Source organism: Neomonachus schauinslandi, chromosome 1, assembly GCF_002201575.2.
Source record: "Neomonachus schauinslandi chromosome 1, ASM220157v2, whole genome shotgun sequence".
NCBI classification, from domain to species: Eukaryota; Metazoa; Chordata; class Mammalia; order Carnivora; family Phocidae; genus Neomonachus; species Neomonachus schauinslandi.
The window spans coordinates 71,140,168-71,166,057 of NC_058403.1; the positions used below are offsets into that span (position 1 = coordinate 71,140,168).

A 25,890-nucleotide genomic window follows, 5' to 3' on the forward strand; every position below is an offset into this window, starting at 1 on the left:
TGCATCTTTGCTCTTTTCTAACTCTGAGCTTTCCTCTGGCTGCATCTGAGGTGCTTTTTTCAGGTATAGCTTTTTTTTCTTTCACTGTATGCTTTTCCAGCATTTATATATGTTAGTCTTTTTTCTTCCAAAAATGCTCATCTGAGCCAAATTTGAATATGATTAATTATAGTTACTAGCCATAAAAATGAATGTTGTTTATTTATACTTTCATTGTATACATTTTAAAAGCGTCTTTGTTTTACTTTCATGCAGGTGATGAAACCTACCAGGATATTTTTCGTGATTTTTCCCAAATGGCATCCAATAATCCAGAGAAACTAAATCGTTTCCAGCAAGATTCACAGAAATTCTGAGTTTTTTTTAAGAAGGGGAAAATATTAAATTGAATGATCCCCTAATGTGTACATCTGAAATCTCACAAATTTTTACTGCTTTAATTCTCCTTAATTTTAGTAGGTATTGAGTGGTTTGGAAAAAAGTTACCCGTTCATTGATATTTTTATAAATTAAAACATAGAGCTCTAGTAGTTGGGAGAGGAACCTATTTTAGGACCTCTTTTATAAAAAAAAAAAAAAGTCTGTTTAAAGGGCTATTTTTTATAGATAAAGTTAAATCTAGACTTAGGTCATCTCTAGGTTATAAGATGCTAAGAGTTTAGACAAAATCTCTGTTTTTGCCAATGGGTGGTAGCATTGATTTTTTTTTTTTTCTATGCATCATGCCCAGGATCATTCAGTCAAGCATGTCTGCATCAAAGTGAGAGCCAGATGTTCTGCCTGCCTGAAGAATATGTCTTTTCTTTAGCTTCCCTAATGATTTTTGGTGGTTCAAAAATATATTTTTTTGTTGTTTTGTTTTGTTTTGTTTTCTAGTATCCTAACTATCATATACACAATATGTAACTTAATTATCAGAGCTAGAGAATATGTTTCCTCCATTTGCTCATAAATGTAGTGATACTCCTTAGATTTCTGGTTATTGGCATGTATGTTAACACACGTGTAATGGCTGGACAAGTAGACATAACTCAGTCTTTCAGATTTATTCCATTTTATGAAGCAAAAAGAAGCCCTTAACAATTTTTTTTTAAATAACCAAAAGAATCCTTACTTATAGAAGTTGTAGTCCTTCATTATTGGGTTGGTTTCCTAAAACCTTGACAAATTTATTGATGTAATAAAACTATGTTTCAAAGGTTACTTGAATGTTGAAAAATTATGCTTTTATCAGATTGTAAAACTTTTAAAGGATAAGTTGATTTATAAAATAATGTAGAGCATTTTTATATTTGAAATTTCTCCTTTTCAAGATAATTTTGCTATAGCATTGAGTGAAAGAAAAATTTCTGTGAAAGAAAAACCTCATGTTTTTCTTAGTTTATACTAAATTACGTAATGATAGATTGCTTTTAATTTTTTCAACATCTATCCTGTGTACTTTGTACACAGTGTACAGTATTTTTAATTATACTATCTATATATCTTTAGTAGTTGGTTACATGAAACACTGACCCTTGAATTCCAAAACATGGATCTACTAATTTACACGTAAATGCTATAAATTTGTCTGATTCCATCTTTGATGGACATACCTTGTCAGGAGTACAAAATAAGTAATTTGCCTTACGGTTTCTAATATTGTCAGTAATTAAGTTTAATCTTCTTTTACAAGTTATGTCGAAGTGATATTATTGATACTCAGTTTCTAAATAAGAGTTTCTAAAATTTGCATTACCAAATAAGTAGAAAAATTATAATTTGGTAGATAATAAAATTTTCTAACATCCCTCCCTCCAGTAACTAGAGTTTTATAAGCTGATTGCATGTCAAATCAGGATTTGTCTAAACAGGAATTAGACCCAAGTAAATTCATGTCACAGAAAAGTTTCCATATTTGGCCAAATTGTGTGCATATAATGCTTATTTAATAGTAATCAGTGTATGTTAGATAAGGATAAAATATATTTAATAGTTATTTCTAAGAAAATATTAACTTCCAAAGCCTGTATTTTAATTGCAACAGTAACAGGAACATTAAATCTCTGTTTCTCACCTCAGAGTCACAGATCATCTGGCTTTGCACAAGTCTAGTCTGTAACATTTTTATTAGAGTGTACTTTGAAGTTGTCCAAAAAGTTCAAGGATAAGGAAATATGTTAAAAATGAACAGAAAGAAAAAGAGAAGCTCACTTTTCCTTTGTAGTGCCTATTCCTGTTAATCATAGGCTTCACTTCTAACGCTCCTAAACTTTATCTGAGGAAGCCTGAACAGTTTTGCTTTGGGATCCAGCCAGTGGTGCTTCACATCATCTCTGGGGTCTCTGGTTGTGAAGGCAATTCCTTATGACACTCTTACCTCCTGTGGCTTGAGTCATGAGTTTTATTAATGTGGTAGTAATTAGTGTCTACTTAAATTTAATGGTTAGAGATGTATTTGAAGATTATCATGGTTCTGAATATCTTCAGAGAAACTAAATCTTTAACAGTATAGGAAGCCTGGCAATACAAAAATACATTCCTGTGGCTTGATTTCTTGAATATGCCATGACCCAATTTGGATGAAATTTGGCAGAAATGATGCAGTAAATATAGCAAGGCGTTGAAGTAAATTAATAGTTACAAGTAGTTACAAAGTAGATTGGCTCTTACCAAGGTGAACTTAGCTGTGTCAACTAATAGCTTTTATATAGTATGTAACAAATCTGAGTTTTATTATGCTGTGAATTATTCTCAATGCATTATGAGAAATTATAGTGCGAACAATGTTAATCATACTTTCAGGCTTCGTATGTCAATGTGATCGCCCTTTGTTTTCTTTCCCTAACTGATCTGCTTATATTAGTTTCTGATTCCTTATCAGTATTCTATTAGCTTATTGTCACTAGTACAGTAACTTAAAAGCTAGATTAACATCAAAATAAGAATAGCAGTACTATGAAGAGCTCATAAAATGCAGTCTTACACTAGAACTAGACTAAAGATAATTGAGTAGTTATTTGCAGTGTTTCCTTGTAACACTTTTATGTTTAAGATTTCTAAGGTTTTTAAAAATTACCTTTGGTACAATCCTTAGAGATTCAGAAATTTCCAGGGATTCAGTACATTACAGTGTTTACCTAATTTTTACTGGTCTTCACTGTATATTTTAATGAGCTTTGATGTTTACTTTCTGAAACATATAATTTAATTTGGAATATATACTATAATTTTGAAAAAAAAAATGACACCTTCACAGTCTGGACAACTTAAGTTTGTGATGTGTTGGGCAGTATTTTAAAAAATACAATTTTACACATGTAAAGTATGGTGACAATAAACCAAATTGTATTTAAGACTAAATTTACTACTCATTTTGAATAAGAACACATTCCCATAGCACTCTTACATTGTCATATTAACTTTTCTGTTTGATAGCACTTTTGATCATGGACAGGAGCAGGAAAAATGATGTATTTTTATAGAATTATTATGTCCAAAATGACTTCCACCTTCATGATATAGTGGAAAGAGCACTGACTAGTAGTTACTGCCCTTTTTGGATTCAGAGCTCCTCACAAATAAAATGAGTGGGTAAAACATGGTGAAACTATAACAGCATCCTTTTGTGTACAGTTCTGCTCACAGTGTACTTTGACATTACTTTATCTCACCTGATTCTGACAGTAGGACTTCTGCGATATTAATCTAAGAATGCCAGCATTTCTTTTCTTTGATCCTGGGTTGCTCCTCTTGGTTTATAGAGGGGAGTCGTTGATGTGCTGGTTGGTAGGGTAGCTGACACCAGAACCCCTGTCTGACTGACTACTAGTCAGAGGCACCTTACGTGTATCATGAAATGTTTTGAAATCATTATAAAGTAGCAAAATCTGATAATGACTGCCAGCTTTCCTTGTGTTTTCATAATGAAGACCCCAAATATTTTGGAGAACCTGGAGATAAAATTACCTTGAAGGAATAGATTAGGATTTAAAGACATTAAATTGTAGGAAATATTACATTTTTGTAATAACAAATATTAATGAGAGCGACACATGGTAAGGTGATTTTAATTTACCATATACTTATCAGATTCTTGATGCTTCCAAATGAAAGGTAACTAAAAGGGCCTTGGATTCAGTTTGGCTGAATCCTGACATCTATAAACATAGTTTTGTAGACATCCTTTCCCAAATACATAAACTTATCCACTTAAAATGAAATAATAAGGGGAGGGAAATAAGATTTGATTAAATAATATTTTCTCTGCATTGGTCTTTTCCCTATCTTATGTTTTAAGATTTTCTTATTTTTCCTCAACAACCCCCTGCCTTGGGTGTTAATTTTAAACAGGGAAAGCTTGCTACATTATAAAGATTGCTGGCACCATTTATTTTACACAAAGGCTAAAGGTTAACTTTTCGAAATGATGAGCTACTTTTCTATATGTGTTTACTTGTGCTTTGTGGTATTTTTGAATCATTCCAGTCATAAAGACTTATTACATGTAATATTTCTTGCTACCTGTGAAAAGGCATATTTTAAAGAATGTATAACCAACACTCCATTTACTTTTTATTAGTATGTAGAGGATTTGTATCTAATTCATGAATGTAGTTTTACTGTAGTTTGTCATTGTAAATGGAGCAAAGTACATTATCTTTATAGTTATTCTAAAATGTACATTATGTAAGAATTGTAAATATTATACTTGATTAAATACTTTGTATGCTGAAAAATTATGATAAGTCAATAAAAATCTCACCTCTGGCATAGTTCTCTTATGCTCAGACTTGCACTTTATTGTGAACTACAACTGCAGACATGTCTGTTAAGAGCTGTCATGTTTAAGATCTTCTATTCCTTTCCAGCTCTGTCACATTGATCCAGTTGATTCTCTTTGCTGATTGCTTCAATCAGGAAATCCACTTTCATCTTTTAAGTATTTTCTTCCTGATCACAGAGCTGTATGCATTTATTAGCTAAAAATGACAGAGGCTTTTTTTTTTTTTTTTTTTTTTGCGGGAATGGGGGCTAGCCCTAATTTTTTTCCATAATGATTTACATCTGTTGAAGTTCCCCATCTAGGCAACACGTTCACACTCAATCCTTTTAGTAAATAAACAAAAACATGTTTCTATATGAATTGAGATCTAAGGAATGGAGGGTTGAAAGAACAGATCTGGAAGTGAATCACCAGCTTTTTTTTTTTGCCTTTTAAGTTAATTAAAAGCAGACACATAAAACTTTTCTATGTGACTTGCTTTATTCCACTTCATTTCATTTTCAGAATAGTTCTGTGAAGAAGAGAACTCACACCAAGTCAGTAAATTTTTTAAATGAAAATGAACAACCTACTTTTTCCTATTGCAAAACGATGCTTTTTCATTGTAGAAAAATGTTTAACAACAAGTAAAAAAGATAATTATCCATAATTCCATCATCTGCCTGTGCTCCCAATATGGTCTCTACTAGCCACATGTAGCTATTGAAATTAATTAAAATTAGACAAAATTAAAAGTTGAATTCTTCTGTCACACTGCTACATTTTAAAAGCTCAGCCACATGTGCCTAGGGACTACTGTTTTGAACAGGACAGATTGTAGAACATGTCCATCATTGTAGGAAATTTTGTCAAATAGTATTGAGGGGGAAACTTTCTCGGTATATATCTTTCTAGAACTTTGGGTGTGTGTATTTTGGTTGATATACAATGGGATCATACTGTTTTGTTATCTGCTTCTTTCACTTAATAAATAGGGAACAGATTTCTAAGTCCTTCAGTGTACATCACTTTGGGGAGGATTTTAAAAAGTCTTTATTATGGAAAATTTCAAACATAAACAAAATTGAATAATTTCAATAGCTGGTAGCTCATGGCTAACATTGCTTTATCAATACTCCCACCCATTTTTTTTCTCTTCCCCAGATTTTATTTTGAATCAAATCTCAGACACTTTACTAACAAATCATTCAGTATGTATCTCTAAAAGAAAAAAGCCAATCACAATATCTCATTTCCTTAAACTATAAAACTATATATTCAGTATTCAGATTGTCCCGATTATATCAGATGTGCTTTTTAAAAATAGATTCTTCAAATTAGAATTCATAGAAGTTCCATTCATTGCAGTTGGCTAATAGGTCTCTTGAGTCTCTATTTTAAATGTTTCCACTTGCAGTTTGTGAATACATCACTTTTAATGACAGCATCATTATTTTTGTTTAACCACTTTATTGGTGAACGTTTGATTCTAAATTCTTGCCATCATAAAACTAGCTCTGCTTTATCCTTATGGCTAAACATTTGCATACATTCTTAATTATTTCCTCAGGATGCATTCCTAGAAGTAAAAATGCTGATTCACAATGGGCGGATATATTTTTGAGGCTCATTTCAATGAGTCAGGTATTGGGGATATTATGGTAAAAAAAAAAAAGATGTACTTCCTATTTTTCGTGAGATCTTGCCTTCTTGCAATGGAGAAAGATGGGACTGAATAGGTTATAGGTGGCCCTCATGGGATTGTTGGAGGATAGTGCCTCACCTGGACACTGGATGGGTTGGTGTTCAGAGACCACTCATCAGGGCAGTGACATCTAAGTCAAGGTTTGACGCAGAAGGAGAGTTTGGCTGTGTGAAGATCTAAGGCAGTGCTTTAGAAACTTTGGTCTGTAAAAGATTCACTATTGAGGCTCAGGCTCATTGAAGATGAACCTGATTCTCTGTTTTTACCAAGCTCCCCAGGTGTTTCCAATGCCAACAAAATCTGAGAACCACTGCCTTGGGGAGAAACATTCATCAGGATAGGAGAGAATTGAGAGTTCTCTAAGGGGCCAGAAAGATTTTAGTATTGACAGAGTGCCCTCCAGAAAAGTACCCTCCCTCCATCTGCTGTAGAGGTAAGTGTCTCTCTCTATCCTTGACAATATTGGGTACTAGTCAATACGATAAAAATCTGATAATCTATCCAACATTACAGATGGAAAAGCCAATTACCTCTAATCTCTGGTCAGAAGTCTGAGAAATTGACCAAAGTTAGAACTGAAAGAGTTACTGTGCTTACCAAAGTTCTTTGTCTATTTAGCCATGTTATTATTATACACCCAGCTATCTCTATTTTGAGCTGAGGAAACCTGTCACCATCTGACATACTACATACCTTTTCTTGTCTATTTCCCTGGCTAGAATATAAGCTGTATGAGGGCAGAGATTTTTTTTTTTTTTTAACTGCTGTAATCCTCAGGCACTACTGTGCTTGATACGCAGTAGTCACTATGTTATCTATTGAATAAATGACTAGCCACTTTCGTTCAACTCCTATTTCAGTTTCCAGCCAGCGGTATATTTCAGGAAGCTGCAACATTAATTTATCTTTATGGTCAAAGAATTGGGAATGAAGAAAACATGGAGAGAGTCTCGAGTATTTTCCTTTCTATGTAAAATTTAAATTATCTTGTTAATTCATTTTTTATCCATAAATTCCAGTAGTGATCTTGTAAAGGTCTGAAAAATAAAATAATGGAATAAATTCTAGAATAAGTGGCAGAAGGAAAAACCACATTATTGATGGTGAAGATGAAGGGCACAATTCCAGAATTATTTTTCTCTTATTAGTGAACAACAATCAGAATGTAATAATATAGCTGTAGCACACTGCTGTGGGGATTCTGTGGAGCATATAATAAAGTCTTAATGGAGATCTGTAGTTTGATATTTGCAATTACCCTAGAAAAGCTATGGTCGCTATAATTTGGTACTTGTTGGATATTTAGCCTTGTAGAGTTTGGTGTTTCTAGCATAGTTTATATTGTTTGCTAAGTGTTAGGCACAGTTCTAACTCCTTTTTATGTATTGTCTTATAATCCTATGAGGCTTAGGTACTAGTATTAGCCCTGTTTTCCAAATGGGTGTAATTGCAGCTCAGATTAAGGAAACTGTCTGAAGTCTAATAATTTGTAGTGCTAGATTAACTTGGAGAGCTTGTTCTTGTAACCAGTGTCTGCTGAAGGTTGTGGTTAAATACACACAACTCAGGGCTCAAAATACTCCTTTCAGTGTGAATCTTGGCTAAAAGCTTGGGCGTTGGAAGCAGGAAGACTTGGGTTGAGATCTCGCTCTATTACTAGCCAACTAGGTTTGGGCAATATACTGCTCTAAATCTGTTTCCTCAATTGTAAAGTGCAGATAATAACTCTACTTAGGGTTGTAAGGATTAAGTGAATTAAAGTAAGAGCCTATCACTCGAGTGAGTTAATTGAGCTATTGGGTTATCCTCACCCCCCACCCCAAGGTAATTAGTATGTGTTGATCTTGTTGCTCAGTCCACTTCAGAGGACCAATGTTTTTTTCAGAAAACTGTTAGTCCAATTGAAAAGAGTTAAAAATGAGATGAATTGTGGTTCTGGGTACCAGTCACATGGCACAATACACTGCTGAGTGATAATTCGTATGTGCATTTGCCCGTGCATTTTCACCTCCGTGTCCTTCAAGCATGCAGATCATTTGTACATGTTTAAAAGCTATAGTATTATCATCAGTCCTTAGACTGAAGTTAATGAGTTTTTATGTAGTTGTCAAGTGTCCAGCTGTCTAAGGTCAAAACCGCAACTGTGTGACCTTGGGCAAGTTACCTCAGTGTGCCTCAGTTAAAATTGAAAAACGACTTGGTACATCTTAAGGCTCTTTTAAAGTGTTAGTCTGTTAAAAAAAGAAACAAGAGTCTCCGGCCGTTACTCCCCTGGGGCTCTGGAAACTATCCCAAAGTCGTGGGCAGTGGGGTCCCCCTGCTGGCCACATCCTTTACATGGCCTCAAGTGCCCGTGCGCTGGGCAGGCCATTTCCACCTTAGGTGGCATTCCTCATTTACCGTGAATGAGGAAGGAGCTTGTTAGTTTAAATTCCCTAGCCTCAGCTAGTCTCCCAGGTGTGAAGGGAGTCGGCGGGGAGAGGACTTCAAGCCTCCAAACATTTGGGGGAGAAAGGTATAGAGAGAAAACTTTTCCCGTTTTGTGCGTCCAGTTTAGTGTTTTTGCTAACCGAAGATCCTGCGTTGGGGCGCCTCTATACCTTTCAAGGCTCAGCTTCGATTTCTAACGTCTGGGGCTGGGCATTTAGGACGGCCAGTTTTAACAGACCTTACAGTCCCGCTGGCTTTCTCGAAGTCTGAGTCCTCGCCCGCAGCTAGCTCCTTACCGTCTCGAATTCCTCTAAATCTAGGACCCAGCGGCTGCCGGGCAGCCCTGGCCCCGCCTCTCCGCGCATCAGCGCCCGCGGATTGGCTCCGGGCAGCGCGGCCCCGCCCCCGCCATGGCCGCTGCCCGCCGCCTGGGCTACTAAGTGGCTGCCAGGGTGCTGGTCTCCGCTGCAGTTCCCCGGCTGCTCTGTCTGCGGGTCCGTGGTGCATGGGTCGGCGAGGCGGGTCCTCATGCGCTCGGGCCATGGCGCGCCTGGGCGCTGTGCGCTCCCACTACTGCGCTCTGCTGCTGGCCGCGGCGCTGGCCGTCTGTGCTTTCTACTACCTCGGCTCGGGCCGGGAGACCTTCTCCAGCGCCACCAAGAGGCTGAAGGAGGCCCGCGCCGGAGTCCCCGCCGTGCCCTCGCCGCCCGTGCCGGAGGTGGCGCGGGGCTCCGTGGCGCCGGCCCCGGGCGCCAAGGCCAAGAGCCTGGAGGGCGGCGGGCCCGGGCCGGTGGACTATCACCTGCTGATGATGTTCACCAAGGCGGAACACAACGCCGCGCTGCAGGCCAAGGCCCGCGTCGCGCTCAGCTCCCTGCTGCGCCTCGCTAAGTTCGAGGCGCACGAGGTGCTTAACCTGCACTTCGTGAGCGAGGAGGCCAGCCGCGAGGTGGCCAAGGCCCTGCTGCGAGAGCTTTTGCCGCCAGCCGCCGGCTTCAAGTGCAAGGTGAGCGGGGCTGCGGCTGGGGGCTCCCGGCGGATGGCCCACCCCATACGTTTGTCGCTCCCCGCCTCCCCCCTCCAACATTGCCCCAGCTTTGCCCGAAACCTGCGTTCGCCCTATGCTGGAGGCAGCGTCCGGGGGGCGTGTCCAGGAGTGCTGGACACTGGACACCGCTGAGTGCAGGAGTGCTGCCGGGTGTCAACTGACTACCCTGACCCGTTTGCCTACCCCTCTCCCCCGAGAATTGGCTCGCCCCCTCTCTGCTGGCCTTGCAGGATCCAGCACTGCCTTCGCAGTCCGCGCTTTTTATTCTCCCCAGTCTTTGACTTTTGAGGTTGGAACAGACCTTTTGAGGGCAGTAGTCGTTCTATGCAGGGTCTGCTGGACAGGGTCTTAGTGAGGTCGCGTGAATCGAAGGTGCGGTGACATTTCTCATATTTAAGTCAGAACTGGCTAAGCCCAAACCCAGACAGTGTGAACCACCTCATCCATCCCCTTTCTGCGACTTCTTCCCCACTCTCAAGGGTCATGAACCCATTTAGGGAAGCCACCGGTTCCTCCGAGGGAGGAAGGGAAAGCTCTAAGAGGTACAGATAAGATCTGGGGAGAGCACAGCAGAGCTAGACACCTTGTCCCAGGCTGGACCAACCTGCCTCCGTGGCAGCTCAAATCCCATCTCTCTCCATCATCTCCCATGATCTCCTGGCTCTGCTTGTCAGAGGTTAGTTTCCTGGCTTAGTGTTAATTGCTTCAGTCAAGTTGCTAGCCTCATTTTGACCTAATAGTTGCACAGAGGGGATCCAAGGTCTGATTTTTTGATAGGATTAGTAGGTGGTCTTAAAGGATGGAGACTGATGGTGGGGGAAGGGGTAGTGAGAAAGGAGTAATGTCCCATGTGTTTGCGCCCAGGAAGTGACAAGGGGAGCTGCTGCCAAGATCCTGCAGGGTTCAGGGGTCTGTGACAGCTCAAGTCCCAACTTCGAGGAGGTCTGTCTGTGTTGTGGGCCTGGCCCTCTTCTCCAGCCTTGCTTCTCGTCCTCCTATGTGCACCTTAGATCTTGATTGTGCTGAATGTGCCTTTACACAAGATGTACTCTCTGCCTAGGATGTCCTTCCTTCCCTCCTGGGGCCTTGGCCACTCTTTACTTAGCTTTCACCTTCCCTGGAATGTCCCTAGACTTGGGGACAGTCTATGCCCAGCCTTCCACCGCTTTCCATTCCCGCTTCTCCCCATAGCACACAAGATATGTCTCCTGCCCAGAACAAGTGAGCCTGTCCGGAGCACCCACCATAGTCAGGGAAGAGCCCCAGGGCCTGGACTTCATGCTGTAGGAGGCCAAGAATCCAGGTCCTTGACCCACTGTCTGACCTGGGGTTTTTCAGCCTGGGGCCCATCCCAGTTTACCTAACTGGAATCTCAAGATGAGACCTGGCAGCCTGTCCTGGGTGATCCCTAGGACTCTAATGCTTGAGAAACTGTACTGGTCCAAGGGAGAAAACCAAGGGCCCTTGATCAAAGGGCCATTCTGGGCAGAGCTGGGATTTGACTGGGTCTCTACCCTGAAGACCACCATTGTCATTTTCTCACTTCATGGAGTCAGAGGTAGCAACTCGGGCCAGATCTCTACCCATCCCTTTCTCTCAAGCTCCAGCCACAACTTCTTGTGCACTCGGGGCTTTCTAGCTGCTGTCAGGATACTCTTTCTCTCTCCATCTCCAGGTCTCGGCCATCTGTAGATTCCATCCCCTCTTTGGAGCCTTCCAGGGAAATCCCATCTGAAAGGCACGTCTTCCTCTCCCTCCTCCTCCTTGGTGTCCCCTGGTGCTAGGAACATATTGGGTCTTATCTCCCGTGCCCGTGCATGATGCCCGGCACATAGTCAGCACCAGCAATCTTGGCCTCAGGGCCAGGTCCCCATCGCGGTGTCTGTGTTTCATGCTCCCTCCCTCTGCCGTGCTCGGTTCGGACAGCCAGAGGTCACCAAGGCCTGGAAGCAGCTGTGGACGACCTGAGGGAATTGACAGTACCTGTGCTGAGGCGTGGCCAATGAGGGTCTGGGGGCTTGGTAGCTGGACGGCTGTGGTCGGAGAAGAGTTTATCAGTTTCGGCATAAAATCGTTCCTGTTAGTTTCGAGGTCAGATTTTGAGTCTGTTCTCTGTTTTTGATAAAAGGTGCTCTTTTTTTCTTTAAATATATGGTACTCAAAGGTTGGCTTCATTTTATTGGTCATTTGATTCTCCCTCAGGTTTGGAATATTCCTGAAAGGAATGCTTTTTCTGGCATCACTTCACACATGCTTCTCCCTCTGCCTCGAGTGGCTCCTTACCCCGACCCCCATCCTTAGCTCTGCTCTCAGGTCTCAGTGTCAATGTTGTTTCCTTGGCAAACCTTTCCTGAGCGCCCATTACACACTCCCATAGCACCAAGTAACATTTATCACTGTTGTAATTATATAATTATTGAATGAAGTATTTGTCTACCTTTCAAGACAAGGAAGACAAAGGGCATGGACCCTGACTTCTCTTAAATGTTGTATCCCCAGCACTGAACATCATGCCTTCCATATGGGAGTGCATTTTATACGAACAATTAATCTTTCAGTATTAATTAGGAAGAAGGAAACTGTAGAAATTCTCACCCTGGTTGCATCAGGGCTGGAAGGGACCTTCAAGAGCATATAGCACAATAGGTGAAGAGACTTGCCCGAGGCCACTTGCGAGTTACTGACCTGGCTAGGACTAGACCCATGTCCTAGGTCAGTGTTTTTCCCTTTCTACCCTGTTTCTTCTTTGTTTTTCTTCTGAGATTTTATTTAAATTCAAGTTAGTTAACATATAGTGTAGTATTGGTTTCAGGAGTAGAATTTAGGGATTCACTACTTACATGACACCCAGTGTTGCCCATTCCCCAATTACCCCATGCCCCACCCACGTTGTCTCCAGCAACCCTCAGTTTGTTCTCTATAGTTGAGTCTCCCATGATTTGCCTCCCCCTCCATTTTTATCTTATTTTACTGTTCTTTCCCTTCTCTTATGTTCATCTGTTTTGTTTCTTAAATTCCATATCTGAGTGAAATCATCATATACCATGTTTCTTCTTTAAGGAGCACTTCTGTCTTGTAAGGTCAGGTAATGAGGACAGTTGACTCCCAGGAGAAGAGTTGCCTTGAAGTGTGTGAGGACAGCTTGGGGGCGAGGAAGGCAGCTCCTCGCCCAGCCACCTGTCTGGAGACAGCCTCCTCCGTCAGTGTGGCCCCTTGGGCTCTGCCACGTCTGTAAGCTGCAGAGCAGAGCTCCAGCGAGCTGGCGTGGGAACTGTGCTCACACCCAGACGTCTCTTCTAAGGCCATTTTCAAGTGAAACTGAAATACCTTTTAGCTGAACGGGTTGCAGAAGTAGATCACAGAACATTATTAGTGACCTCAGATTATATTTTGACTAATTAAATATTAGCTAAAAAACCATTCACTGCACCAGAAAAATCTTGTTTTCATTATTATTGAAAATCTTTTGAAATCTACTGGTTTGTCTCCTAACAGTACAGAAGTCTATTATTTCTTCACGTATATAAGCATCCAAATAATAAGCATCCAGACCTGCTGTGTTCCAGGCATCAGGTTAGGGGCTGCTAGCCTGTATAAATAGGTCCAGGGTCTGACTGCATCAGAATCCCGCGGGTACATTTATTAAATGTTCAGAGTCCTGGGCCCCGCCCCCGCCTGTGGGACCTGGGAATCTGAATTTGTATGGAGCTGCAGAGGCAGGTGGGGGAGTTCACTGCCCTGAGGGGACACAGGAGCGCCAGGGGCTCTCCTGCTGACCCTCCAGACCCAGTTCAGCCATCCTGTCTGTGCAGCCTTCGCTGGGAGCATGGTGCCTGGCACACAGTGGGGAGTCAGGAAACATTTGGCTACACTGCTCTCTGTCCTCCAGGCGCTCCTGGTTCTGCTGGCCTGGGAAAGGCTGCTACGTCCATCTTGCACAAGTGCTGCTTTTACGATACCACTTCCACTCAGGACCTCCTGACTCCGGCTCACTTGTCATCCCAAGCTGTCCCTTCTCATGGGGTTTTGCTTGCTCTGCTTCTGAGCCATCTGTTGCCTCATTCTGTTTGTCAAGAGGAATCCTACACTTCTAAACGTACATCGAGACTTATCTTTTTCACCAGCCTTCCTTGCTCTATCAGGTTTGATAGAATATGCCATGGAAACCCGAAATTGTGGTGGCTTATGCAAGATTAAGCTTTATTTCTCATCCAAATGGAAGTCCAGAGGTAGGCATTCCTGGTGCCATGGGGGCTTCCCGAAGTCATGAGGGTGCTAGGCTCCTTGCAGCTGCCCATGCCACTCTCCCTAGGGAGTGACCCTTGTCCTTGTGGGCCAGGCTGGCTGGTACAGCTTTAGCCATCATGTCTGTGTTGTAGCAGGATGGAGGAAGAATCAAAAAAAAGAGTCCTCTGCTAAAAGTAGGAGTTCTGTTAATCAGAAAGGAGAGGAGAGCAGGTTTTGGGGTAGACGACCAGCCATCCCTGCCCCACCCCTTAGGAGCCCATCCTGGGCCTGACCAAGCACCTGCTGTATGTGGGGCCCTGGATTCACAGCTACAGGGGACACAGACATGTGTCCGGCACAGCCCCTGCCATCCAGAGACCCACACTGCTGAGCGTCACACTCATGTTCATCCTGTCTTGCTGCAAAAATGCGGTGGGTGGGTTGGGCATGAGATGGCCTGAGGGAGTGAGACAGCTCTGAGTTTCAAATGCGGTTGGCCAGTTACTAGCTGGGTAACCGCGGGTCCTCCACCTTGCCGCTCAGGGCCTCCGAAGCCTCGTCTGTAAATGAGGATCAGACACCCCCCACCTCCCGCGTAGCAGCAAGGATTTGATGCCACCATTCTGTAGCACGCTCAGCCCAGTGCTGCCGAGTCACTCATGGATCCAGGTTCACAGCATGGCCCCACCGCGCTGACTTCTGGGGAAATCAACACAGTGAGCAGGCCCCGGAACACCTGGCATCGCTCAGCTGACATGACCTGTGGTTCTCTCCTCCCTCCTATTTGGGGTGGCCAGGACCCCCTGCAGAGGCCTGGCTTCTTTGTACTGCTTCTTTGTGGTGTTTCTCATGCTCTCGTTGTGTGATCACTCAGATGGTAGCCACTCCGAAAGGCCTTCCCTGAACCCCTTTTCTAAAGCAGCCCCCACCTGGGCCCTCATCCTCTCTCCCATCAGCTTGTTTGTAGCACATATTCATTTGTTCGTTCCTTCATTCGTTCAATAGACGAGCGCTTACTCTGTGCCTTTGAATAGCGGGAATGGAACCAAGTTTCTGCTCTCGTGGAGCTTACAGTCTAGGGTTGTGGGGGATGAGGGAGACTTTAAACAGATAAACAAGTACAGGTAGAGCAAGTCAGATTGTGAGAAGTTTAGAGCAGGCAAAGCAGGGTAAGGACATAAGAAGTGTATGTGTCCAGGGAGGGGCAGTTGGCGGGTCGAGGTTGTCAGGGAAGGCCCCACTGATGAGGTGACATTTGAGCAGGGACGGAGGGAAGTGAGAGTATGGAGTTTTGGACATCTAGAAGAGAGAGAGCTCTAGCTAGAGCTGTGTTTGGGAAGGCTGCAGGTGGGAGTGTGCTCTGCATGTTTGAGAAAATAACCATCCTTTTATTTATTTGCAGTCTTCCTCTCCCTACTAGAACATAATCTCCATGAGGGCAGGACATCACTTCCCTTCTTCATCTGCTGAGGTCGGCAGGAACCCCGTAAATGCCATTCCTATTTCTGGCCTAAGTTGGAAATGATAGAGAGACTGGGGACAGGCAGCCTGCTAACCTGAAACACAAGAATCAGACAGACTTCTGGAGGGACAGACAGCCCTGGCCTCCCTGCAGGGGTGGGCAGGCTCTCCACAGGTAATTCCAGAAGAGGGGAGGGGAGAGGGGAGGAGGGGAGAAAGAAGGGGCAAGGGAGAGGAGAGGATGAAGGGTGAAGTAGAAGTAGAGGAGGGGGCCAGGGCAGGCGTGCCTTCCAAACTCACCCATCAGCTCAGTTTCTCCTCCTACCTTAAGGGAGGTTTTAGTGTGTGTAGTGGGGAGCAAGAGGCCAGGAGTGCCAGTCTAGTGGCGAGCCCCCCATGTAGAAGGCACGGAACAGTGGAAACAGAGGTGCTCCCTCTTTCCCCCACCACCATCCTATTCTTAGCACAGTTCCTGGCACATTCGAGGCTCTCCATCAATATTCACAGTTGACTGACTGATGGCTGTTTTAGCTAAACCCAGGAAATCCTATCGGAGTTCTCAGTGATCTGCCCCTCTTCTGTCGAATCCCATCTTCCTCAGAGCATGAGGCTGGGTTGCTCAGTCCCCAGATGACAGGTTAGGAAGGAGAAGGAAGCCGCGTGCTTTCCACACGTAAGGCAGTTGTTGGATTCCAGGGGGAGCATGTGCTGAGGACTGAGGTGGAAGCTCTGGGCACATCGGGACATTGCCAGAGCTTCGGCAGGAGCAACACTGAGTGGCTTGGAAAAGATGAGAACCTCAGCTCATAGTTGGGGCTTGGCAGAAGCGTAAAGACCGCCACGCAGGCTGTCACACGATGATGCTCATGGCAAGTGGGCGACACTGAAAGGCAGCTTCTCCCAGCCCGTCAGAGCAGCAGGTACCTTGCATATGAACGAGACTCAAATAGGTTATGACAGTCTGGAGAAGAGGGGGTCTGAGAAATGCCTCCTGCAGTGAGAGGCTCTCGGAAAGATAGGCTGACATTTCTTACTACAGAATTTAGAGAACCTTGCTGCGTTACCAAACCCATTCGCCAGTGGAGCTCTTTTAAATTATAGTACGTTCATGAAACAACTGTAGTAGTTTGTGTGCTGATCTGTGTTTCTCAGGAAAAACTTCAGTCATTGATCTGTAGGGAATAACTTTATATGGTTATTACTGTATCCCATACGATACACTCTGGATAATTCCATAGATAATACCACAGATAATGTGTTATAAGGCAAAGCCCATAACATAGGTCGGGGACCATCTTAGAGCTGACTCACACTGATATATGGGTGGTTGGTAAATGCTGTGAGGGCCTCAGGGCGCAGATGTTCAAGCTGGACATCAGGAATTCCTCACAATTTTCTGTTTTCTGTTCCCATTGATCATTTTTCAAAAGACAGATAATCACATTTTTCTTTTTTGCAATTAAAAAAACTGAACTAGAATTTACATGCCATAAAATGCACCCCTTTAAAATAAACAGTTCAGTGGTTTTTAATATTCACAAGATTGTTCGGCCATGACCACTAATTCCAAAACATTTTCATCACCCCCAAAAGAAATCCCATACACATTAGCAGTCACTCCCCATTCCCCTCTTTCCCCAGCCCTGGCAACCACAAACTGCTTTCTATCTCCATAAATTTGCCTGTTCTGAACATTTCATAAAAATGGACTCATTCAGTATGTGACCTTTTGTATCTGGCTTCCTTTGCTTGGCATGGATAGTACTTCATCCTTTTTAATGGTCGCATGATATTCCATTGTATGGACCTGCCACATTTATCCATTCATTATTTGATGGACATTTGGGTGGTTTACACTTGTTGGCTATTGTGAATAATTCTGCTGTGAACATTTGTTTATGAGTTTCTGTGTGGATATATGTGTTCACATCTCTTGGGTATATACCCAGGCATGGAATGGCTAGGCCATATGTGAACCTTGGAGGAAATGCTAGACTGTTTTCCAAAGCGGCTGCACCATTGTGCATTCCCACCAGCAGCGTATGAGGGTTCCAGAGTCTCCACATCCCCACTAGCACTTGCTGTTGTCTTTTTGATCATAGCTGTTCTCATGGGTATGAAGTAGCATCTCATTGTGATTTTGATTTGCATTTCCCCAATGACTAATGGCAAGATGATTACATATTGATAAGGACAACTGTACACATGTATTTGATATTTTTCTTATGTGTTTACCAAAATGCATTTTACAAGAAAACCCAGGTACCTTGACACTCCCCGCCCCACCCAGAAAGATGTTATATAGCATCTCTGGAAACGCTTGTATTCTGAAGAATATAGTTTAGAAATTTCGGATGTATATAGTAATGTTATTTCTAAAATCAATGAGGTGATGTTACTTATATGAAGACTTGATTAGGAGAATAATAGTAACATTTCAGCACTTTAGAGTTTATAAAAGGGCTTTTACAAACATCTCATTTGAGCATCACTGTGACAGGTGAAGGAGCCCCCAAGGCTGACAGATCAGGAGACTTACTTGAGCTCCCAGACTAAGTCATGGGGCTGGGCTGTATCATGCTTTAGGGAGGAGGCGACACCCACGAGAGTGGGAGCCAGTGAGGGCTGGCCTGTAGCCCACCTCGCAATCTGTATCATCCTCCTGCCCAGTGGCCCCAAATAATTAATTACATCAGTCTGAACAAAGACTGTGCTCGCTGCAAGGGCAGCGTCCGTCTCCCTCGCCTTCCCAGAACACTGCAGAGTCACCAAGCTTTGGAGCTGGAAGGAAATTCTGAACCTATGGGTGCAGCGTCCTCCCAGTGAGCTGACAGACCTGGGTGGAGGGGGCGATGACTTACTTAGTGTCACACAGAGCTGGGGTTAGAATCAACCCAGGCTCTCCGGTTTGGGCGTCAGTGTTATCAGCAGTCTGTACTCCCTTTTGGGAGAGTGAATTGAGAGCCAGCTCACCCTAACCCCCCTGCAGGGCCTATGTTTGGGCCTGTGTTCACCCATCCCAACTGGGCCTCATTGCCCTGTGTCCCCACGGATCTTTCTGGCTGGGCAGGGAAGGCTGAAGCCCTGCTGGTTGTTGGGGGCTGGCTTTCCAGCAGCCTTGTGCCAGAATGGGACCTGGGGTCAGTACTGGAGGGAATGCATGTGGTGTGTCCACTGCTTGGGGGTTTGCGCTGGAGGGCGCCCCGGGACTGGAATCAGTGCGCCGGTCTCCAGGCCAGGAGGTCCGCAGGTGGAGTAGCTTAGGAGTGCAGCCCACACTGGGCCACCAGCCTCTCCAGCCTGTCACCGCCTTGTCCCTGAGACCCAGTGAGGGGAGAGCTGCTCTCCTGCTCCCGTGCGGGGTCCCCTCCCGGGGCCAAAGAGCCGTGTGCGGCGCTCCGCGCGGCCACTGGAGGGCGCCGCCGCTCCGCGTTTGCTCAGCTGGAGCCGGGCGCCAGAGCCCGCCCGCGCCGCTTTCCCACCACCGAAGCCTGGGGCGCAAGCCGAGCTGTTTTTGTTCTTTCTCCACGAGCGTTCCCCGCCCCCCCCCCACCCCCGGGTTTTAGAGAGGAAGATTGAAATGAAAGGGAGTCTGCGTGGCGATTGTGGGCGGTCATTTCCTTCCTTTGCCGGGTGTAAACCGGCTTTGATGAGGCCCTTTGAAAAGGTGGATGAAACAGAAGCTGGACGGTTGCATCCAGATGGAGAAGTCATCAGTGCTTCCTGGCCGCAAAGTCCGAGGGACCCGTGGATGGTGGAGAGGGGGTGTCTTCTCATCCCGTATCCCGAGCCTCTGGCCTGCCCTTGTTCCCGCCAAGGGACCCCCAGTCGGGCCCTGCCCACAGCCCCCCAGCTTCCCAGGGTGCATCCACCGGGAAGCCGCATCACACCCAGCACGTGCTGGGCCCTCCGGGAGAAGGGAGGCGGCCTGCCGCTTAAAAAGGGGGGAAACGTGGTTAGAGCTGCGTGAAGGCAGAGCGGCCCCTGTCCCCCGCCAGGAGCTCCTGTAGGGACAGAGTCGTAGGTCTCCCGCTGCGAGGTGGAAAGTCGGGGGAGTGGCCCGTGTCTCCGAGAGGCAGGCTTGGTGGGTAGGGGTGCAGTGCCCCCCTCCTGGCGGCCCGTCAGTGTGGCTGTGTTGCTGGACTGCGTGGAGCAGGGCTTTTTAACTGTTGGCAACGCTGTGCCCCCACCCCTGTTGTAGGTGCCTGTTCTGAGCAGCGGAGCCAGGCCCTGTCAAGGGCACAGAGCCTGCTGTTAACTTAATGTGCTTTAAATTAAAGCCATTTGTTTTATTAATCGGGGTGATTCCTGTTGAGCAGCTCCAAGGAAGTGATCCTCCCACTGGTGGGACCAAGTGTCCTGGAGGCTGGTCTCTGTTGCCCTGCTCTGGGAGGGCCGGCCGGGACACACTGTCCCCTCTGGCCCCCTCCCTGTCCTCACTGGAGCTCACCACTGCTTCTATCGCTAGTGGCGTCTGTACCGGCCGGCAGGGCGGAAGCACCGGGCTTGGAGCCCGAGCCCCTGGTGCAGATGCCGTCTGGGGCATTTGGGAGCGGCGCGACCCTGGAGATAATCCCCTGGCCTCCTTCCCCTCACCCGTGACCTCACAGGTGGCTAGGAGATAAAATGAGGCAGCTTGGGGCCTGACCTGTGGCAGGTGACTGGCTAATAAATGGTGGCTTCTCCTAATGGTACCTGGGTACGTGTGTTGGGAGGAGGGACTCTTTCCTCATCATTTGAGATAGCACAGCGCTTACTGATTCAATTGGCTGGCAGTGCAGCTAGCTTGCAAAACTGCGCTCTGCCCAGGTTTATTTCATGATGCCTTCGTCTGTTGGGGCTGCTGTAACAAACTGCCACAGACGGGGTGGCTTGTGAACAATAGATACTGATTTCCCACAGCTGTGGAGGCTGGAAGTCCAAGACCAGGGTGCCAACAAAGGCCCTTTTCTGGGTTGTGGACTGCCAACTTCCTGCTGTGCCCTCACCTGGTGTCTCTTTTGTAAGAGCACTAATCCCACTCATGAGGGCTCCATCCTCGTGACCTATTCACCTCCTGTAGGCCTCACCTCTAAATACCCTCACACTGGGCATTAGGATTTCAGCATCTGAATTTGGGGGGTGTTGGGGGTGGAGATAAACATTTAGACTGTAGCACAGGATGTCCTCATGTTCTTTTGAGTCTTCCTCGGTTCCCCAAACTATAATGTTCTCTCCTCTGACCCTCCCCTCCAACTCCCTAACCCCTCTTAACAATGCACTGTGTACCCCCTCTGAAAGCTCTGGGTACTGGCCTCATTTGGTATTCAATTGTGCCCACGCTTTCTCTTTTCTGCTAGCAGGATGAGGCCCCAGTCTTCATCTCTACCTTCCCCAGCGTGCTGAGCACATATCTGGTTTTGGGCAGAGGCTCAGCAAATGCCACTTGATTTGGCCTTTGTTTTGGAGTGGGTGCTGTTGTTTCCCATTAGGGTGGTGAAGCTGGAGTCTGTGCTCTATAGTCTTCATGTAGGCAACATGGATGATCCTGCTGTGTCTTTGGGGAATGGAGTCTTCTCTCTGAAGGCTCCTTTCTAGAAGTTCCAATTCTAGAAATTTCTAGAAGATTCCCGTTCAAACTTGTTTATTTTTCAGGTTTGTTTATCTCTTCTTAATGGTGTTTGATCTGTTTTCTCGGTATGATTGCACACAGTAATTGTTCATAAAGTTTTTGAGAATTCTGTGAAGTATAAACCGTAAATGATTTTTAAAAGCCAGGCTACTGGGGAGACCCACATATCCCCAGAGCTTGCTCATATCCCTTGTTCCCACCCATCCCTCTTCGCAGGGTCTTGGGCCTCACCCCTTATGGCTCATACATCACTGAGTGCTGTGAGGGGCCTTGCTGTTGCCAGATCATCATGGCCGTCCTGGATGCAGGTTCTGTGAAACCTGCCCCGCATGGTCAGGTTCCTTGAATCCTGGTCAGTGTGGGAGTCTGAGGGGCTTCATAGGCTTTGGCAGATGGACGAGTGGATTAGTCATTGTTTGAAAAACCTGTACAAGATGAGACGTAGTGCAAGCTTTGCTCAGGGTATCCCAGGCCACCTGCTGTTGGGGGGGTGGGGGCAGGAAGACCCAGGGCAGGGGATTCCAGGTGTGCCTGAGCCCGGCTTTGTGAGGATGGCGGGTCTGTCTGTGGCACTCAGGGAGCTTTGGGGAGGTGCATGCATTGTAAATCGGTAGGATTTACAATTTACAATTTACCTTCCCAATCTTACAGAGGGGGGAACTGAGGCAGCTGGGGCAACAGACCGGCCTTGTCTCCTGTACGTGGCAGGAGAGTCGTGGCCAGAAGGAGAGGGCACCATCTGGCTGAGTGAGTGCATGGCTCTCTGGTGGGATGGCAGCAGTCAGACGTAGCCTGGGCAGTCAGGACTCCAGAAGAGTCGGAGGGAGCCTCGGAGCCCGCGCTGGCCGGGTGGTGTCAGCACTCTGCCTTACTGCGCTGCCTGGACTTCGGGCGCACCCCCAGCCATTCATGCCCCCGGGACTTTGCTCCGTCACTTCCTCTCCTGGACCACCCGTCCCTCCCTTCTTTATCGGCGTCATTTTTTACTCTTCAAGATCAGGGTCTGGAGGATGCCATCCCTGACCGTCCCCTGCCCATCTCCGGGTTAGCCCTTCTCCTCTGAGCTCCCGCTGTGCTGCTGTTGGCCCCTCTGCCAGCTCCTGGAGGGCTGCGCTGCGTCATCCTTCACTCTGTGTCTCCAGGACGTAGTGTAGCCCAGCGCCCTCGGTAGAGTAAGACTCGGCACAAGTATCTTGAACCGGAGGAGGTGTTTTGAGTGCACGCGGGCCGTGCACTATACATGCCCGCCATGAGGCTGTCTCCTGGGGCCTTGGGGAAGTGAGCGGGCTGCCGGCCCTCTGTGTTCCTCTCCGACATGCCGGGAGCATGCTCTGACGCATGTAGGATGTGGCTGGCCGACATGTGGAGTCCTTGGCCCCCGATGGAGGCCTCTCGATTTAAAGAAGACTTTCTTGTGCCTTTTAATGTAGGTTCTCCAGACAGGAAGTCATCCTACCTGAGGCCAGCTGGGAAGATTCAGGTGTGTTTTGGAGAATCCTTTTGGGTTTCAGAGCTCTCCCCCTTGTATTACTAAGAAAAGCTACTGATGTTGATCTAGGGGAGGTGGAAGGGGCTTGGCCTGTGTTTCTGTCTTATACAGATAGGGCTGCTGTGGCCACTTGATCTGCCCAGAGCCCCCAGCTGGTAGGCAGTGCCTAGGGCTGGCACTCAACTTGAGCTGAGGTATGGTGGGCAGAGTCTTGCCCAGGTATCATGTTCCTGGGTTCTGGGGCTCTCTCTGATCCTGGCTTCCACTGACAAGGCCTTTCAGTGTCTTGAGCCTCAGTTTCTCACCTGTAAGATGGGTAGGGACATTTCAGCCCTGAATAAATATTCCACGACTCTCTTACTGGGTGCTAGGAAAGTGTAGAGGACAAGTCCTTTCTAGACCTTTACTGAATGGCAGGATAGGAGATTGGCGGGGGGGGGGGGGGGGGGGGGGGGTTCTTGAAGCCATGGTTCACCTCTTTCTGGGGTTGTTCCTGGAATGGCTCTGGCCAGGTCCTCCTTGCTGACTTGCCCCTGCCTCTCTGGGAGATATTGATTCAACTGCGACCTCTGCCCCTGGCTTGGAGTATGGAGTCACGCAAGCTCTCTCAGACGTTTACCATTGACCTTGTCATTGGTGATAGCAGCCGTTGCCACCACGTAAGTGACAGGCACCATGCTACATTCTATCCTCGCTCTCTGATTTAATCCTCAGAGTGATCAGCCCTGTGAGGCAGGGCGTAATCTCTCCCGGGAAGAGGTTTCACAGATGAGGATCCTGAGCCCAGAGCAGGGTTAGTAGCTTGCTCAGAGTCATCTGGCCACAAAGTGGCTGAGCAGTCTTTCTGACTCCTAAGCACTCTGCCCTCATGCCTGTGAGGTCTGGGTCATTGTAGTCTCTCCACATGGGGAGAGGGCTCTGGGAGCTCTGGGATCCCAGAGAGCATGGTGGCCCCCGTGCTTGCTGTGCGCTGGGGCCTTACACGCATATCCTCTTTCCCTTGTCAGCAGGTCAAGGACCTGCTAGGTGGCTTATGAAGAGCGGGGGAACCTCAGAGCCTGCATGGGGCAGGTCTCACTCCTCCAGGTTCTGCTCCGTGGAACCAGCTGGGAGCCTCTGTTAGTGTGTGGGTCTCTGAGGACCGTGCTGTTTGGAAGTCCGCCTTCCTGGTTTGGCAGCAAGTCAGAGGACGTCAGCCCCGGAGAGAACTGGGAAGGTTGTGTAGTCCTGTCCCTTCATCTTACCGGTGAGGAAACTGGGGCCCAGAGAGGCCAAGCTACTTGCCTAAGGCCACTCAGCTGGGCAGTGGACAAAGGGTCTGGGAGCCATGTCTCCTGCCCTGCTGTCTCCCTGCCTGCTTTCCCTTTTGTGTGTTTCCGAAGCCAGTTCTGGATTGTGCTGGTCTCTGGATGCTTGTTTGTCCTCTGGTTTTGTTCTTAGCCTCACCCACCTGTGACTGCCCTGCACACGCCTTCGTTTTGTTTACCCTGAATGGCTTTGCATCACACCCACTGAGCAGCTGCTTCACAGTGGAGGGGAGCCGGCCTCCTCCGGTGCAGGCCCCAGCGCCCCGGTGGTGGTAGAAGGAATCCCACTGCTGTCCCCTGCCTGGGTCTGCACTCCATCAACCGCAGTCCAGTGGTGTCTATTAAAAGGATCTCAGGGAGTCAGGGCTCTCCATTATGTGAGCCGAGCTCCACAACACACACACACACAGTAGGTGCTCAGGATACTTCATTTTCTGCTGCTTTGCCGCCCAGCTTACCTTGAAGGGGCAGCTCAAGCACCCTAACTGGAGAGCCCCCTCTCTCTGAAGGCCTAGTGCCTTTATTGGTTTTCTGAAGCCTCTGTGATCTCCAGCTCTGTCTGCAGTGCTGGTGAAGCTGCCAAGCAGGGTGCGGGGCTCAAGGATACAGTCTATGTCTCATCTCCCTCCTGGTGAAGCCTAGTGTAGGGGTGGGCATGTGTTTCTTGAGTGAGTATGGTACTGACTATGGATGGGTCTGGGTCAGGATGCAACTCTGCCTCATCCCTTGAGGAGGCAGTAGGTAGTTGTTTGCCTTATCCGAACTCCTTCCTTATCTGCGGAAGGGGCACAGTAATATCACCTGCCTCAAAACACTGTTGTGGGAATGAAATTAAATGAATTAATGTTCCTAACAGTCCTATTTGTGCCCGGCACATACTAGATGTTTGCTCTGGACCGTGGGCATGGCTGCCCTATTCCTCATGAATGCTGTCCAGGTATGTGTCCTGCCCTCCAGCAGCCAGATCCTGCCCAGGTCCACTCCTAGAATACCATCTCATGGGCCTGCCCTGCTGGTCTGGACCTGCTCATCCAACGTCACAGGTCAGATCCTGCTACAGGTAGCTACGCTCAGGTTGGCTGTATGGATGCTCAGGTTTGTCTTATAAAAGGGCAAGTTTGGCACAGAGATCCCCTGGCCCCCACACTTTATTATATCCTGTGTACATGCCAGGTAAGAGTGAGATGGTGACTGAGCACAGTGGGGTTAGGCTCTATGGTCCCCTTTTCCTCCCAGTGGTAAAGGAACAAGCTTTCAGCTCAGGAGAATGGCTCCTGAGAAGGAGGCAGTGACTTGGAAATACCCTGTAGGGAAGTGGGCCTGTGCCCTCTGGTCATTATTTTGGCTGCTGACTACCTGCTCTAAGGTAAATTTAACCTGTGGTCGGAGTAGTAGAGTTTAACCCAGATAAGTTCAGAGTAACCTTTGGTCCTGGGTCCTTGGGGACAGGGCACTGGCGAACTGGCAAGCCTCAGTCAGCCACTGCTGACGTCTGAGTCATAGCCAGAATCTCGGGTGCCTGATTGCCCACTTGGGGTCCGGCCGATGGCTGGGGCAGGTGGCTGCCCTCTGGGAGCACAGCCACACAGTGCCCAGCCTCAGGGTCCTCAGGGTCCACTGGTCACCCCGCAGTCTCCCATGGAGTCAGCATGGTGTGAGCTGATGGCAGGCACCACTGGGACTTGGCTGAGAGCATCATTTCTAAGTGTTCCAGTTTAAAACTCAACTTAGCTAGTGACTCCCTTCATCAGTGCAGAGCAAACAGCTAAAGAGTTAATTGACGTTAGTGAGCAGTATTTGCAGAGGACGTAAGATGTTTATGGAGGTTGATTCCACTTACTTGTCTGTTCTTCAGACTCACGGAGCAG

The 25,890-nt window shown here is 46.7% G+C and overlaps 2 protein-coding genes across 3 annotated transcripts in view; both read left to right on the plus strand.

Moving 5' to 3' along the window:
- Positions 1 to 4,751, plus strand: part of ACAP2 (ArfGAP with coiled-coil, ankyrin repeat and PH domains 2) — a 129,257-nt gene extending 124,506 nt beyond the window's left edge. For both annotated transcript variants that reach the window (XM_021692323.2, XM_044919883.1), the window contains one exon: positions 256 to 4,751. In XM_021692323.2, coding sequence (XP_021547998.1) covers positions 256 to 356 — 101 coding nt within the window. In that variant the 3' untranslated portion in view covers positions 357 to 4,751. The remainder of the gene's footprint in view (positions 1 to 255) is intronic.
- Positions 4,752 to 9,384: 4,633 nt separating this feature from the next.
- The window catches only part of XXYLT1 (xyloside xylosyltransferase 1), a 162,705-nt gene continuing 146,199 nt past the window's right edge, over positions 9,385 to 25,890 (plus strand). The window contains exon 1 of the mRNA XM_021692526.1: positions 9,385 to 9,885. Within this exon, the coding sequence (XP_021548201.1) occupies positions 9,385 to 9,885 (501 nt within the window). The remainder of the gene's footprint in view (positions 9,886 to 25,890) is intronic.